The sequence below is a fragment of the Pseudorca crassidens genome, chromosome 5 (genome assembly GCF_039906515.1).
Source record: "Pseudorca crassidens isolate mPseCra1 chromosome 5, mPseCra1.hap1, whole genome shotgun sequence".
NCBI classification, from domain to species: Eukaryota; Metazoa; Chordata; class Mammalia; order Artiodactyla; family Delphinidae; genus Pseudorca; species Pseudorca crassidens.
The window spans coordinates 21,871,904-21,890,117 of NC_090300.1; the positions used below are offsets into that span (position 1 = coordinate 21,871,904).

At 39.6% G+C, this 18,214-nt stretch overlaps 1 protein-coding gene across 2 annotated transcripts in view; it reads right to left on the reverse strand.

The window, feature by feature from the left end:
- SELENOT (selenoprotein T) overlaps positions 1-17,302 on the reverse strand; it is a 47,735-nt gene extending 30,433 nt beyond the window's left edge. The window contains exon 1 of one of the 2 annotated variants that reach the window (XM_067737506.1): positions 17,053-17,302. In XM_067737506.1, coding sequence (XP_067593607.1) covers positions 17,053-17,189 — 137 coding nt within the window. In that variant the 5' untranslated portion in view covers positions 17,190-17,302. The remainder of the gene's footprint in view (positions 1-17,052) is intronic. The other variant, XM_067737505.1, reaches the window with a different exon arrangement.
- Positions 17,303-18,214: the final 912 nt, after the last annotated feature.

Below are 18,214 nucleotides of genomic sequence, written 5' to 3' on the forward strand. Positions count from 1 at the left end.
ACAATCATCAAGGAAAAAAATATCGACCACCACCAGGACCAACTCAAGGGATCAGCAACAAGTTTATATCTGATAGGGAGAACCAGTCCAAATATTAGTAGATCTCAATGTAAGAAAACTCACTTTTCAAAAAAAAAAAAAAAGAGAAATTCACCACTCTTTCTTTGCAAGTAATACTTCTTTTACATTTAGAATGAAAATTTCACACAAAATTAAGTCCCTAAAAAGTATGAAATTTTTGCAAAGGGAGACAAGTCTCTATTACCTAAATACTTAAAAGAACTTAATCTCCAGACACCTTATCTTTCCTAAACATTCACCTTATCCAATATTTTATTATTACTGTTGTCAGATTCACAACTGCTTTCTATATAAAAAAATTTTAATGTTGCTTTTGTTTTGAAGATACTACCAAAAAAAATGTAAAGCACTTATATGCCTAACTACCTTGAAACCAAGAAATGCCACCTGATTTCAATGCCTAAGTTTGCATCGGTGTTTACAATGGAGTTGATGATCTAAAATGATAGTAGATAACTTTTAATGCATTAATTGAGAGCTGGAGACTTACTTGAGTTGAAATTTCCTTGAGTTGAAATTTCCTTTTTTATAGATGAAGGGGAAAAAATTGAAACCCAGAGAGATCAAGTGACTTCAGATATGGTCCCTGCCCTTAGTCAGGGCTGAGACCAGAACACAGACTTTGTGATTTGAGATCCTAGGCCCTTTCCATTAAACCTCAATAAAAGTTAGATGATGTAAGAGCTAACCTTCCCTGTGTCCCCAAAGCCACAATCAAGTACCCATAAAATAGCAGATATCTCTTGAGGTTCTTCCATGATGAAGATATAGATTCTCCCTCTGGGTGAACTAAGCCTGTGGACCCCAACAGTCGTCATATTTGCTCTGGGACTTCCAACCCTTCGTAAAGGAAAGTATGTCTATATACAGGCCACACTTTAGGTCAGAGTCCTCCTAGTTTTCTGGCTATTATGCTCAGAAGCCTAACTCTATCCTTGGTTCTTCAGGTCTCAACTCCTCAGTTAAGTCACAAATCTTTTTATCAAATTTCAAACAGAATCAATCCATAATCTTGAAATATAAAAAGGACTTTAAACCTTGTAAGTTTCTTCAAATTTCCAGTTATAAAATGATAAAGTCGTGGGGATATATAATGTACAGCATGGTGACTGTAATTAATAATACTGTATTTCACACTTGAAAGTAGCTAGGAGAGCAGATCTTGAAAGTTCTCATCACAAGAAAAAAATTAATGTAACTGTATGGTGATGGACATTAACTGGACTTATCGTGGTGATCGTTTTGCAATATATACAAATATCAAGTCACTACATTGTACACCTGAAACTAATGTGTTATACCTCAAAACAAACTGTACATTTCTTATTTCTGAAAAATGAAGTAGTTTACAAGACTGACACAACCTATTTTTAGGCAAGTTTACTTATGCATTAGTAAACTTTCCTCCCTATATTTGCTTTGAGACTTGTGAAGAAAAAACAAGTAACTTTTTCCCTATGTAATAATTTTCCCCAAATGTTCAAATTGTTTTGAAATAGCCATCTCTACTGCTGACAGATGTTTTCCAAAATAAAACATACCTACTGTTTATCAAGGTGGGCAAAATGTTAAGTTAAAGGCACACATGGTAAGGAGCCAGTAATCATTCCACCTCTACCACCACACCCAGTTCTTTCAACTTTTCACTCTTTCTGGGGCAGTGAGTGAAACTATATAACTCATAGTATACCTTCAACGAATAAATATGTAAACACGCTAAAAATATGTTGTAGCTGCTGCCTATTTCTTCTGCCCCTGGACCAAAGGCCCTTAAGTAAATTAAACTGTGAAAAGAAATCTTAATTTAAGTCCTAATCACCTTGCAAATCTCCTTCTTGCAATACAAAAATATCTTACTATATGGAGTCAACTTCTGCAGTTGTTTAATTTAAAGTATTCTACACAATACTTTGCTAAGATTAATTTTCTAAAAGAAAGAACTTGCATACAAATTAGATTGTCTTTCTGTAATGAACAGAAAGGAAATTTAGGCAATTTGTCCATGCTGTTTCAAATAGATTCTGTGCTTTTTTAAGTCCATCAAGTTTCAGTCTCCTAATCCATGGTGCCAACCATCCCACTTTTCCTTTTCTATACTAACATCTGCCCCTAATTGTAGTCAAATGCCTACTTATATCAACTTGAGTCTGTCACAAACCCCAACCTCTCCTATCTCCTTATTAAAGGAAAATGGGGGCAAAATCTCAGATATTTACTGTTATGAAGTAAATACTTGTGATTTCTATTTTTCGCATCTCTTGAACTCACCTTCCCCTTTTATTTACGATAACCTCCCCTCCAATTATCCTCCCACCCACACACAGGATTGGACCCTGTTTATACAATAACACCCAACCCCTTGCCAATATCTAATGTTCCAGAAATGCAAACCTGTCATGAAGGCTTGAGTTTCCTCCCTAAAAATGAAGAACTGGAATTTTAAAAAGTAACTATCTCCAGACAGGTAAACATTTAATCAGAGCTGTTGTAGGTAGAGGAGAGTGGTAATCTTTCAAAACTACTGAGGAGGACTTCCCTGGTGGCACAGTGGTGGAGAACCCGCCTGCCAATGCAGGGGACACAGGTTCTATCCCTGGCCCGGGAAGATCCTACATACCGCAGAGCAACTAAGCTCATGTACAACTACTGAGCCCACGTGCTCTACAGCCTGTGTGCCACAAGAGAAGCCACTGCAATGAGAAGCCCACAAACCTCAATGAAGAATAGCCCTCCACGTGCCGCAACTAGAGAGAGCCCATGTGCCGCAATGAAGACCCAGCACAGTCATAAATAAATACATAAATAAATATTTTAAATAGTAAAAAAAAAAAAAAAAAAGACTGAGGAGATAAATCAATCTTCAAAGAGAAAAAGAAAAACGAAATATATTTTACTGAGAAGAATACAGATGTGAGCCAGAGCAAGAGTGTATGAAGTCCTCTCAGACCTTTCAGTTTTCTATTTCAGGCCATCTTCAGGCACTGATGCATTCCTGCCTTTGGATTCTATACTATTCTTTTAGTAGTTTTAAACAGATTTCCAAATGTGTTGTTTAAAGCAGTTCAAAACTGGTTTCTCTACTTGCATTCTAAGAATGTCAACTAATATTTCTCCCATGGTGTATGCAGAAAATCAGGAAGGTATTTTTACCATGCTTTCTAATTGTCAACAGCATTGACCAATGCAATGAACACTGGGTTTTTAGAGGTAATCTTTACTTCTCTTTGCTCTGTTTAGTAGAAGCACTAATAGACATTTGTCTGGTACGTTACCTGCTCTAAGTGTTTTAAGCAATGAAATCTGAACAAGGGGCTCTATAAACCATACAAGAAACAAGATATTCAGGAGTGAACAAACTAACCTTATAAATGCTTTTTTTAAAAATTATAAACAAGAGTGCTCACACAATGTTCACAGCAGCACTATTCACAACAGCCAAGGCATGGAAGCAACGTAAACGTTCATCAACAGATGAATGGATAAAGAAGATGTGGTACATATATACGGTGGAATATTACTCAGCCATAAAAAGGAATGAAATAATTCCATTTGCAGCAACATGGATGGACCTAGAGATTATCATACTAAGTGAATAAGCCAGACAAAGACAAATAGCATATATCACTTATATGTGGAATCTAAAAAAGATACAAATGAACTTATGTACAAAACAGAAATAGACCCACAGACATAGAAAACAAACTTATGGTTACCGCAGGGGTGGGGGGAGGGATAAATTAGGAACTTGGGATTCACAAATACCCACTACTATATATAAAACAGATAAAAGACAAGGATCTACTGTATAGCACAGGGAACTATATTCAATATCTTGTAATAACCTATAATGGAAAAGAATCTGAAAAACTAACTGAATCACCTTGCTGTACACCTGAAATACTAAATCAACTATACTACACTTCAATTAAAAAAAAAAGGACTTTGAATGAAGTCCTTTGAATGAAGATCAAAATGTACATCAGAACTTGCTCAGCCTTTTGTTTTGTTTTAATTGCAGTGTAGTTGTTTTACAATGTTGTATTAGTTTCTGCTGTACAAGGAAGTGAATCACCTATATGTATACATATGTCCCCTCCCTCTTGGACCTCCCTCCCGCCCCACCCGACCTGCCACTCTACCCCTCTAGGTCATCACAGAGCACCAAGCTGAGCTCCCTGCGCTTATACAGCAGGTTGGCACTAGCTATGTTTTACACATGGTAGTGTATATATGTCAATCCCAATCTCCCACTTCATTCTCCCCCTCCCCCTTGTCCACACGTTTGTTCTCTACATCTGTCTCTATTCCTGCCCTGCAAATAGGTTCATCTGTACTGCTTTTTAAAGTTTCATATAAATGCATTAGCATACGATATTTGTTTTTCTCTTTCTAACTTACTTCACTCTGTATCACAGACCCTAGCGTTTTTAAAAGTTGAAAAACAGCACTAAACAGGTATGGAGCTTATCAGGTTTAAGAACTGTATTATATGAAATCAAGTGATTTCCCTTCCAGCTGCCTCACTCTAGGAGCACCGCAGTGGCCACCACAGTAAAAACGCATACGAATACAAAATATGCCTAACATGGCTTCTAAGATTCCAGGCTTCCTGGGACTTCCCTGCTGCTTCAGTGGTTAAGACTCTGCATTACCACTGCAGGTTCGATCCCTGGTCAGGGAACTAAGATTCCACATACTATGTGGTACAGCCAAAATTTAAAAAAAAAAAAAAAATTTCAGGCTTCCTTAGAGTTTTTCCCAAAGATTTGATAAACCTAAAATTCAATTAATGATCTGTTTTTATTCTCTTCCTTCTTTGTGTCTTATTCTTGAGATCACTAGTTTCTAGTTGTCCTATACCTTTGGCTTAACATTTCAGGAAATATTTTGCTGCAGACTATTCCACAAAGAATTTTTAAATTTTGGGCTTCCCTGGTGGCGCAGTGGTTGAGAGTCCGCCTGCCGATGCAGGGGACACGGGTTCGTGCCCCGGTCCGGGAAGATCCCACATGCCGCGGAGCGGCTGCGCCCGTGAGCCATGGCCGCTGAGCCTGCGCTCCGCAACGGGAGAGGCCACAACGGTGAGAGGGCCACGTACCGCAAAAAAAAAAAAAAAAAAGCATTTATAAATTGTGTAAGTTCTTCAACTCTTTGTGGGGAAGGAATTTTATCTCTTTACTCTGGAAAGCATTTCTCATCAACAGATTTATAAGGTATGGCAGCCACTTAGTAAAAGTGACTTGATAAAAGCATTCAATAAATGGTGACTTACCCGCATTTTGCAGGAATTTTTGTCTCATCTTAAATTATTTCATACATAACTTGATGCTTCTGTTAGAGGAAACACTGACTGAAACCGCCCGCCCTGGCCAGGCAAAGACAGTAACAATGTGCGTGAGTTATTTTATGACAGGAGATCCTGGTAAGGAACACGAACTAACAAGCCACCACCAAAGGGAAGAATTCGAGAAAGGTCAAAAAGAGAGAGGAGGGGCTTCCTTGGTGGCTCAGTGGTGGAGAGTCCGCCTGCCGATGCAGGGGACACCGCTGGGCCTGCGCGTCCGGAGCCTGTGCTCCGCAACGGGAGAGGCCACAACAGTGAGAGGCCCACGTACCGCAAAAAAAAAAAAAAAAGAGAGAGCAGATGCCACATGTCCACCTCCCAGAATCCTCCTCACTGGAATCCATCTTGGCTGAGCAGTTGCACGCGCCACCAGGAAGGACCCTGAGTCAAAATGACTGGCGAGAGACAACCCAGAAACTAACCCATCACCATAAAACCCGAGACTGCGAGTCACGTGGCAGAGCAGTCCTCCTGGATTCCCTTACCCTCCTGCTCTACGCCCAGGCGCCCCTTCCAAATAAAGTCTCTTGCTTTGTCAGCATGTGTGTCTCCTCAGACAATTCATTTCCAAGTGTTAGACAAGAGCCCACTCTCAGGAAGGGGTCCCCCTTCCTACAACACTTTTATTCTTTACAATACATTTTTAAAAATTGAGATATAATTCACACACCATAAAATTCATGCTCGGTGCATTTTTATCATTTGTTAGAGAGACTGATAAAAAAAATATATTGTGTTCTATGCTAATTCAATGGCAAAACTGGATATGTCTCTTGTCTGCTTTACTGCTTTCCTGTTTGTCTTATACTTTTACCTGTTGGTTGTATACTGACTTCAGACATTAGAATAAACTCGATTAAAAAACCCAGGGATCTAAGAAAGAAAACCACCAACAGGATAAGCAGTAAGGGTGTGTTGGCCAATAAGAGCAGCAGGAAGATGACTGACAATAACACAATGAATTCTGGAAGTTTAGCCGCATCAGCAGAGATGGAGGCCAGGTCGAGAAGGTTACTGAGTGAAGAGTATGTTCAAAACTGAAGTTTTACATGTATCACATTCTACGCCTAAAAGCTATCAAACTGAAGCAGAGGTCAACCAAGTAGAAATCCACCTGAAAGGAACAGTATCAGAAAACATTGATCTATACTCCAGTTAAGAATTTTTAAAGGGAAGTGAGGAGGAAGAAGATAGGTTATGTCAGAACCAAACACAGTGGACTACCACGAGACTGTACTCACTTTTTCAATAAATATTGCCTGATGACAGGTACTGTTTTAGGCTCTAAAGGTATATGGCAGCAAGCAAAACAGACAAAAATCTATGCCTTTCTGATGCTGGCAACATTCTAATGAAGAGAGAGTAAGCTGTAACAGTCTAATGGAGAAGATACAGTTCACCAATTGATAATATCCGAAGTTGTTTCCCTTGTCTTGCTTGAGAAACAGGAACGAAAAAACAAAACAAAACAAAACACCTGAGGGACTATGGAAAAAGTGTCACAAATTGAAAGAGCAAAAACATCAAACAAAAGATTCAAAACAAGAACCGACACCCAAAAATATTCTGCAAGAAGCGGAAGAAAAGGATGATAAAAGAGGTAAGGAAGGACTGTAAGAAACCTCAAAATCAAAAGCAGAATTTAAAAAAATATTTTAAGGCCCTGAAGAAGAAAATTGATCGGTGGAAAACTGAATCAGTGTTAGAAGATGAATAATAAAAAGTACAGAAGATCTGAATAGTATCATCAATAAATGGAATCCAGATACATCAGTTTTTTCCTATGGAAAACACCCTGAGAGACCACAGAATATTTACAACAATTGACCATCTATGTTAGGTCACAAAGAAAGCCTAATAAGTAGGTGGATGAAGAATGTCACCAACTATCAGCAAACAAAGGATGCTGCAACCATCAAGCCACTGCAGACACCCCCAGCTGTGCACCCTGAGAGATTCAGGATGGAAAAAGACTCTTGCATCTTCCCATACACAGAAAAGCACTAAATTCATTAACTTGAGATGTCTGGTTTTCTTTAATGAACAGTAATCTTTTGATGTTCCGATAACCTGGAGGTTTTTTTTTTTTAAACTTCTATACATTCTGGCTCCTCCCTTCTTCAGAATAGTTCCTCAGAGTTGAGAGGCTGTCTCCTGGGCCTAAGGCCTCAGTATGTCCGCAGAATAAAACATAACAGCAAATGTCACATTCTCTAATTACAGTGCAATAAACTAGAGAACTTTAAAAACCCAACCCACTTTAAGATCTTCTGGTAGGAATATTAACTAGTTTAATTATGTCAAAATTTTAAATGTGATACCCATTAACGTAATCATAATATTTTACTTCTATGGATTTAGTTTATGGAAATAATTGGACAAGCACACATGATGTCTGAGGACAGTCATCTTAACAAAGTAATTTTATGAAAAATTAGGACCAACATTGTAAGGTCGGATCTTAACAAACGGCACCGCGAAACAGAGGAAAGCTTCAAGTGAGCCTTATTAGGGAGCGCTCCCGGGCGAGGTTCACTGGTCCGAGAGAAAGGGGCCAGAGAAGTCGCGCCCGGGCGAGGGTTGGGCAAGATTTTATAGGGGAAGAAGGGAAAGGGGTGTGGTGAATCTGGGAGGGCGCAGGGTATTCCTTATTTGGTGGTCTTTTCGGGTATCCTGGGGGGCCGTTAGTCCCGCCCCTCGAAAGGCGGGAAGGCTGGGCCGGATGCAAAGTCCCCAGGTCAGTTCCTGGAACTGGGTGGTCCGGAATGTCTCCAGGGCAGTTTCTGGAACTGGGTGGTCCGGAGAATTTCAGTCTGATGCAACCTGTGAAACTGATTGTGTTCCCCTGCCTCGGGCCAGTTGGCCTTATAAACATAAATATTAAACAAACAGATTCAGTGGCTTAAATAAATTAAAGAATACCCATCTTATGGAGTACTGTGCCTGTTGATACAGAACAGTAGCTGCCGATATGAAAAGATAAGTGATGAGGGGAAGGCAAATTTCAAAAAAAGCATACAACTATAAACTCACTAATATAAAATTATATAGCATTATGTTTCTGCGCGAAGAGTCGGCTTGAAGGAGGTTCTTCAAAATGTTATTAAAGAGTTACAAGGATATTTCACTTTCTTCCATATACTTTTTTAAAAATTATTTTTACAGTTAACATGTTATTTTCACAGTGAAACCGAGAAGGATCCTGTGGGGCTCCAGGCCATGGAAGACTTTTTGTCCCCCATTTCTTATAGGCAAGACTCCAGCCTCCATGAACAGTTGCTAATCAAGGGAGGAGCAGCCAAGAAACCACCTGAGGGAAGATTAAAGGGACCAGAGAAGCTCATCAAGATTAAGAGACCCTGCACACACCCAACCTTGTCCGGACCCCACCCCTGAATTATTGCTGTAAGACTCCTCCTCAAATCCTCCTGGGTTGGGACACATAGCTTTTCAAGGCAGGAGCCGGCTGTGTTCCCCTTTGCCTGGCAAAGCAATAAAGCTATCCTTTTCTACTTCACCCAAAACTTTGTCTCTGAGATTCAATTCCGCACCAGTGTACACAGAAGCTGAGCTTTCGGCATCAACAGCCAGAGAGCTTATTTTCACTTTTTTAAGCTGAAAGTCAATAAGTAAAGCTTTCAAAGGTTTATTTACTGCAGGTCTTATTACAACATTAAAGACAATACAAATAATAAGTTACGATAATGAGCACTTGATAAATGGTAGTAGCAGGTACACTGTGCTAGGTGTTTTTAACTGATTAGCTTACTCCAGCTCTCCTCATTTCCTGTCTCCTCCTCCCCCTCTATGCTGAATCAGGCTTCATTTGCATGTGTTCTTCTTTTAGCTAGTAAAGCTCATTCTCTGTATCTCCTGGTGGAGTTCCCCATACCCTTGCAAAATTTCATTTCCTCCTCTGCAAAGCCTTCCAACTCTCCCTGAATAAGTAATACTTCTTCTCTCTGGGTTTTTAAGACTTCTTTAGAACACTCAGAACAGAGTGGTTTACTGTTATATTGTTTACATGTCTGTCTCTCCCACCAGACAACTGGTCTTCAAATGTTACTGTGAAAAACAAATTCGTATCTTCCTAAAAATTGGACAAAACAGGAAAACAAGTGGCATGAAAAAGGGGACATTAAAAACAAGGGCCTCGGCTTCCCTGGTGGTGCAGTAGTTGAGACTCCGCCTGCGTCCGTGCCCGGTCCGGGAAGATCCCACATGCCGCGGAGCGGCTGGGGACCCATGGCCGCTGAGCCTGCGCGTCCGCAGCCGCAACAGGAGAGGCCCGCGTACCACAAAAATAAAACAAAAAAACAAGGGCCTGATAACACAACACTGTAAATCAACTATATTCCAATAAAAATTAAAACAAACAAAACAAAACAAGGGCTTGATTATGAGCACTTCGTGCTAAAATCTGTGACCAAGATTTCTTCCTTATCACTCCCAAGCTACACCCCAATCAAGATAAAGTATGTGAAAACATGATTTTCCTTTTTGAAAAGCAGGGACGGTGACAAAAATCAAATGAACCAGAGGACTCCAACTACACTCTTAAGTGACAAAGATGGAAATGAAATATACATGCATGCTTTTACTTTTTCCCTTCAAGCTTCTTTACAGTACCTAATAATAGAATATTAGAGGTAACTGGAATGCAACCAACACCCTTATTTTACAGATGAACAAGTTGAGAGCTAGAGATTAAATATTTCCCCAAAGTCATTCAGAAGATAAAAGGCAGATGGAGTTAAGAACTAGGCCTCCAAACTGCTAGTCCAGTAAATGCTCACCTTCCCAGTACCTATACCATTCAAAATCTACGAGGTTATTTATGAGATTTCCAAATAATATATTAAATTTGATCTCTACCACTTACGTTAATGGCAAACTGTAAGGAAACAATGTTCCCATTTTCTGTAAGAGAAGATAAAACCTTAAACCATTCATATTTTACTTACATCTAAAAGCTTTGAACTAAGGTACTTCATTCATTATTAAGAAGAAACAACTATTTTGTGCACGGTATTCAGTTAACTCCTGAGCTATTTATTGCTTAAAATGGTAAAAAACAAAACAAAACAAAACAAAACAGGGCTTCCCTGGTGGCGCAGTGGTTGAGAGTCTGCCTGCCGATGCAGGGGACACGGGTTCATGTCCCGGTCCGGGAAGATCCCACATGCCATGCCATGGAGCGGCTGGGCCCGTGAGCCATGGCCGCTGAGCCTGCGCGTCCGGAGCCTGTGCTCCGCAGCGGGAGAGGCCACAACAGTGAGAGGCCGCGTACCGCAAAAAACAAACAAAACAAAATTGGTGACTAAATTCTATGTAACTTTAAAAATCTAACATAGTGGCAGGTGCAGCGGCTACCATTTTATTTGTTCTCTAGAGCACTCTGTACTACTCTACAATCTGAATCAACTTCTTATCTTACTACTCCTTTACTTCACTGTTTCCAAGTAGTACATTCTTCCTATTTAGCATCTTTTTAAAAACCAAGATTTATCTTATAACCATTAGTGTGTCACAGTTTAGATGGCCACAGTTTTTTCCTTCTGAGTGGTATACAGAATAATGGTGTATCTTACAACCTATCATATTGTAGGTTTGGAGATATATAATAACTGTTATTTAAATTTTTAGTTTCAGTTACTGTGACTATTTTGGGGAGATGAAAATTTCTTTGTAGGATTTTCCCCTGGCTACTGTGTTTTTAGTTTTAAAAACTCAGCAACAAAGCAAAACAAACTTATGGTTACCAAACAGGATAGGGGTGGGGGGAATAAATTAAGAGTTTAGGATTAACATATACACACTACTATACATAAAACAGGTAAACAACAGGGACCTACTATATAGCACAGGAAACTACACTTAACATCTTGTAATAACCTATAATGGAAACGAATCTGAAAAAATATATATATACTATATATACTTACATATATCTATAAGTAAAAATATATACTATATATATAGTATATCTATAACAATCGCTTTGCTGTACACTTGAAATTAACACAACATTGTAACCTATGCAAATTTTTTTTAAATTCAGGATCCATCCCCTTCAGTCCCCCCCACCCTCTGCCCTGCAAAAAAACCCATAAAAATTGTCTTCTTTGTTTATCACTACAGTGAATGGCACAGCATCGCTCCAGAACTCAGGAGTCACCTGTGACACCTCTCAATGCATGCCACCTCTCCGGCCCCTCAAATAATGTAATCACCAAGAACTGCTAAATTTATCTGCAAAAAAATCTCTTAAACCTGTCCCTTTACTCCTACCACCACCCTTCTATTTCAAGCTCCATTGTCTCTTGCCTGGGCAACTCCAAGAGTCCCCTAAAATGGTCTCCCCACATCTATTTTTGTGTTCCTTGCAATGTCTTTTCCACAATACTTACTGGTTTTTCCTTAACATAGCCATCCAGACCTTCCAGGGTCTGTGCTACCTTCTCTTTGGTCTTTAAGGTCAGCAGCCTTGGCCTCAAGAAATTATGTTCCCTCCTTGGATTGGAAGAATCAATATTGTGAAAATGACTATACTACCCAAAGCAACCTACAGATTCAATGCAATCCCTTATCAAATTACCAACGGAATTTTTTACAGAACTAGAACAAAAAGTCTTAAAATTTGTACGGAGACACAAAAGACCCCAAATAGCCAAAGCAGTCATGAGGGAAAAATACGGAGCTGTAGGAATCGGGCTCCCTGACTTCAGAGTATACTACAAAGGTACAGTAATCAAGACAATATGGTACTGGCACAAAAACAGAAATATAGATCAATGGAACAGGATAGAAAGCCCAGAGATAAACCCACATGGTCAACTAATCTATGACAAAGGAGGCAAGGATATACAGTGGAGAAAAGACAGTCTCTTGGTGCTGGGAAAACTGGACAGCTACATGTGAAAGAATAAAGTTAGAACACTCCCTAACACCACACACAAAAATAAACTCAAAATGGATTAGAGACCTAAATGTAAGACTGGACACTATAAACCTCTTAGAGGAAAACATAGGAAGAACACCCTTCAACATAAATCACAGCAAGATCTTTTTTGATCCACCTCCTAGAGTAATGGAAATAAAAACAAAAATAAACAAATGGGACCTAATGAAACAAAAGCTTTTGCCAAGCAAAAGAAACTACAAACAAGACGAAAAGACAACCCTCAGAATGGGAGAAAATATTTGCAAACAAAGCAACGGACAAAGAATTAATCTCCAAAATACATGAACAGCTGATGCAGTTCAATATTAAAAAAACAAACAACCCAATCCAAAAATGGGCAGAAGACCTAAATAGACATGTCTCCAAAGAAGACATACAGATGGCCAAGAAGCACATGAAAAGCTGCTCAACATCACTAATTATTAAAGAAATGAAAATCAAAACTACAGTGAGGTATCACCTCACACCAGTTAGAATGGGCATCATCAGAAAATTTACAAACAACAAATGCTGGAGAGGGTGTGGAGAAAAGGGAACCCTCTTGCACTGTTGGTGGGAATGTAAATTGATACAGCCACTATGGAGAACAGTATGGAGGTTCCTTAAAAACTAAAAATAGAATTACCATATGACCCAGCAATCCCAGTGCTGGGCATATACCCAGAGAAAACCATAATTCAAAAAGACACATGCACCCCAATGTTCACTGCAGCACTATTTACAATAGCCAGGTCATGGAAGCAACCTAAATGCCCATTGACAGATGAATGAATAAAGAAGATGTGGTACATATATACAATGGAATATTACTCAGCCATAAAAGGGAACAAAATTGGGTCACTTGTAGAGACATGGATGGATCTAGAGACTGTCATACAGAGTGAACTCAGTCAGAAAGAGAAAAACAAATATCGTATATTAATGCATATATGTGGAACCCAGAAAAATAGTACAGATGAACCAGTGTGCAGGGCAGAAATAGAAACACAGATGTAGAGAACAAACGTATGAACACCAACGAGGGAAAGTGGCCGGGGGCTGGGGGTGGTGGTGTGATGAATTGGGAGATTGGGATTGACATGTATACACTAATATGTATAAAATGGATAACTAATAAGAACCTGCTGTATAAAAAAATAAAATTCAGAAAAAAAAGTACAATTGATATAATAGCAAAAAAAAAATTATGTTCCCTCCTACTGTAAGGTCACTGAACGTGCTATTTCCATTGCCCAACAGTGCTCTCTAAATACATTTTATCCTTCAAGCCTCAGTTCAAAGTTCATTTTCTCATGGAAACCTTCCCTGACCCTGTGACTAGGTCTCTTTCATATCATTACTTTCCTACAGCAATTAACACAACTGTAATTTTATGTGTTGTCCATGGATTAACGACTGCCTTCTACTCTTGCCTTTAACATCTATGAGAGCACTGAACGGAATTCCCAGCACCAAGCAAAGCACCTTCACAGAGTCGGTGCACAAATATTTGTTAAATATACAAATGTTGTCTAAGTAACTAACATGATCTCTATAACTCCCAATTTCTCAGATTGCTTCAATTCAGCATTTTACTAATCTTGATCAGTATCAACACCCAAATCAGACTTAGGTCTTTATTTTCTTGCCTCCATACCATGAAAGCAAAGGCTAAGTTGGTATAAATTTCAATTAAAATCTGTTCTTCTAGTAGTTGCTTCATTTACCTCTTAAAACTCCATTTAGAAGTTGGTTGTCCTAAAATTATAGCAGTGGATTCTTAAATTAACAAGAACTGGAAAATTCTGCTGTATTCTGCTTATGTTTTGATATATTAACTTTAACCCACTATTCTTAGTAAATCAACTGTCAAATGTTCAAATAAGCGTTAACCATAAAGAGCTGTAGACAGTAATCTCTTTAAACTCCAACAACTGATAAAATGCTGTAAATCTGATGACATGTTAATTCACATGTATGGGAGGAAAAAAGCATGCATACAAACATGCCAAACAGTACCTGTCAGAATACATTTACACAAAAAAAAAAATCACAAGAAAGGAAAATGTGACGAGGGAACTTTATTTTAAGCTCGGATTAGAGAACTTCCTTTTTTATGTTTAATACTTAAACGTCCAAATAAGCAGTACAAATTTTTTCCCCAAATATGCAATGAATGTCATCAAACTTATCTAATTCAATTGCTCAATCAACGGATGTAATAAATCAAACACTCAGGTACATAAAGTAAGTCTGTGCTTCTCTGTAGGCTTCCAGAGGAGCCACATTTGTCTTGTTCACCAAGGTATCTTTAGCCCTTGGCACAAGCAGGTACTGAATGAGGATTTACTGAGAAAATACATCAACACAAAATAGGAAAGTTTGTTTTAAGCTATTTTGCATGCTTGATCTCTCTCCCTTCAACTCCATTTATGTGTTGGGTTATTTTTTTCTATTAGCAATTACAAAAGTGCCACAATTAACAGATGATATATTGAGCTAAAGTTAAAGAAAGAGTACTCATAATAAATATAAAATAATAAGGGACAAAAGCAATGGAAAGGAAGGTAAAAACTGTTTTCTCCTTTGTTAACACTGGTAATTAATGAAAAGTTGCATTTTATAGCACTCCGATTTCAAATGGAATTAAAAGAATTTTCACATATTTACCCTCAATTGTCTTCGCTTCCTCTCCTTTCCCAAACAAACTTGCAAATAAATGCCCAAGAAACTCTACCAAAATCAGAAACCAAATATTCACTTTCCTATATACACATTAATCTCTGGGGGAAAAAGTAACAAACAAGCTAAATTTACCTGTAATGGGTATGGCATAGGGCATATTAATAGTTATTTCCCATATACAGATTAAAAAACAAAAGGGAAGGATTTTTGTATGTAACATGCTCAGGATGACTGCAAAAGAAAATACTTAACAGACTTTTGTAATTCTCTACTTAAAGAAAAAAAAGGAAAGGAAACAAAAATTAAGTATCAAAAGTTTAACTGAAGTACTTAGACTTTTTTAAAAGTTTAATTTGAAGGACTAAATGCCCTTCCCCCTACATTTGTTTACACATTTTCAAAACTTTATAAGGTACATTTGTTAAATTATTGTGACAAGTATTCCAATACAAGCAACTGTAAAAGAAGAGTATTTTGGAAAAGCCCAAGTGAAACCAAGACATACAAAATAGAAAAATTACATAACTTGGAAAGTGCAGTCTTTTTTTTAGCTACTTAAATCCAAAGTATCACACTTAATCCTTAACAATATTTATAAGTTAGTACGACTGCCACTTTCTAATGGAAAAAAATAAATATGGAGAAAAAAGTCAGAATAATCAAGCCATAACTCCCTCTTACAGTATCATTATGTGAAAGATGATATGATGATATATGCCAAGCACACAGTAAACACTACAGAGAGCTTTTTTTAATCAGAAGGAAGTTGCAAGGTTTTTAGTTTTCACTCCAAAAATAAAGACTTACCATCTTATTTTCTGACTCTCTTTAAACAGCACTTAAATTGATTTAATATTAAAGATTTGCTTAGTCTTTAAAGATAAAGCAAAAAAACTAGTTGGATAAGTAGAAAATCTAAACTTTAGTACACTTATATTAATACATGAAGTTTGAAAAAGCTGATTTTAAATGCATTATGGGCAACACCAATGTTCCAAAGTATCAGGACTCTGAAGACTTACTAATCCAACCATCCTATTCTGAAAAAACGTCACCTTTTGAGATATGGGATTCTAATTTCCACAACTTTACAATTTTGTTTGTTTTTAATCTGAGCCTTTCAAACCTTCCCCGACACCACTTACCTTATCACATGCATTACTGCTCTGCTTCTAATACTTAACTAGGTAACAACAAAATCACTTACAGAACATTGTCGAAAAATGCCGGGTGTGGGGGGAAAAGGGTTGTTTTTTTCTATTTCTCTGAATGCCCAAGAGATTTAAAAGGCAGAACTCACGGGAGTAAGGGGAGTGGGGGAGAAGATGCAGTTGTCTGGGAGCGAAAGGTTGTCAGAAGAGCAACGTGCTCCTTTACAAAAACACTTAAGAAATTGCAAACGGAGAATCAGCCTCCCCGTCCAAGCTTATCAGCTGTCAGAATCCCTACGCTCTCACCCAACAGTCAGCCCGGCGGATCCTGGAGAAAAAGGCGTCTGTCCCTCGCGGGTCTCCTTCAACGACCCGAGGTGACCTTCGCCTAGCGGGGCAGCGAGGCCGCCTGGCGTACCCCGCGAAAGCCGAGAGGAAGTTAACCGGAAAACAAACGCTGGAGCTCCTCCGCCGACCCTGCGCCGACTCATGCCCACCTCCGCAGGCAGCCGGGTGGCCATGGCGTGACGCCGCCGACCCGTCCTCCGTACTGACAAGTGTCCCCGCGTCTTCGCCTTTCAGTATTTAACCTTCTCGTGCCCTCCTTCCCCATTCCCTACATTATAGGAACCAAAAAAGAAGTGAGCGGTTGTGTTTGGAGGCAAAGAAGGCGGCCTGGCCATCCCAGGGAAGAGCCCCGGAGAAGGTAGGCAGCGGAAGGCTGCTGGCACCGTTCTTCCGGGACAGGGAAGGTTCAGCTCTCTAGGCCGCGAAGCCGCGGCCTCGCGTAGTGAGAGGCGCCGAGCGAAGGCGCGGCGGGGCGGCGGGGCGCCGGCGCACATACTCACCAAATCTGGAACTTGAGCAGCGGCCCCGTGGCGTACTGCATCTTTAACCTCTTGCCAGGCACGCCACCCAGGTTGGCCGAGGCATCGCTCCGGACCACCGCTGACGCCGCCACCAGGAGAAGTAGCAGAAGCCTCATCTTAAACGAGCAAACCACTTCGGCCGCCCTCAGACTCAGACTGCAGCCGGCCCAAGGTAGAGCCGGAGCCGCGAGCTGCTCCCCACCGCGCAGGCGCGATCCGCCAAGGTCGTGAGGGAAGCTGGAATGCGCCTGCGTATCCCGGTCCCTGCGCGCGCTCTGGGAGGGAGAGCTGACCTGTTTCACGGTCCTGACCCACCATCTTGGATGTGCGCGGAGACTCTTGGGATGGAATGAGATAGGTAGAGAACAAACAGCAGCTGATGGGATAGTAGAGGAGCCTGCTAATTAAAGCTTCTGGCACACCTGGGTTCTACATACAATTTCATGTAGTTCGGACTTTTATCTCCCCGAGACACTTAGGAACACCTGTTTAACAGCCTTGATGCAGGTGTGGGAGATAAAAGAGAAAGCCCCCGCCTTCCAAACCGGAATGCTTCACTCTTTCTGGGTGCATGCTATGGCCTTTCTTTGAACTTGGAATATTGCGCTCTCCTAAAGGAGTCTTTTTTAAAAAGACCTTTGGAAAACTTCGACATATACAAGAACAGAATAATTACCTAACTCATTAACGACCTTTAACAATTACTGGTATTTTGGCAATCTTAATTGTCTATAGTACAGCTCTAACCACTTCTCCCCCAAGGAAGCAAATACCAGACATATCACTTCATCTATGGATTTTTAAGCATGTATCTCTAAAACATAACTTTTCTTTGGGGAGAAGAAAACTGACCACAATACCATTATCCCACCTTGAAAAATAAATTATTGCTTAATACCAAAATATCCAGTGTTCAAATTTCTCCTATCTTAAAGAATATTTATTTATTTTTATTGTTAATTTGTTCAAATTGTTACGGAACCAAACTCGGGTCTGCTCACCTGTGGGCAGTAAACCAATTTACTGACACTGGACTGTAGTGAAGGAAAATGCAGCATTTACTGTAAAGGCGCCAATACAAGGAGGATGGGTGGCTTGTGCTCTAAAACCCTGAAACCCCTGGTGGTTTTGCCTATAAAAG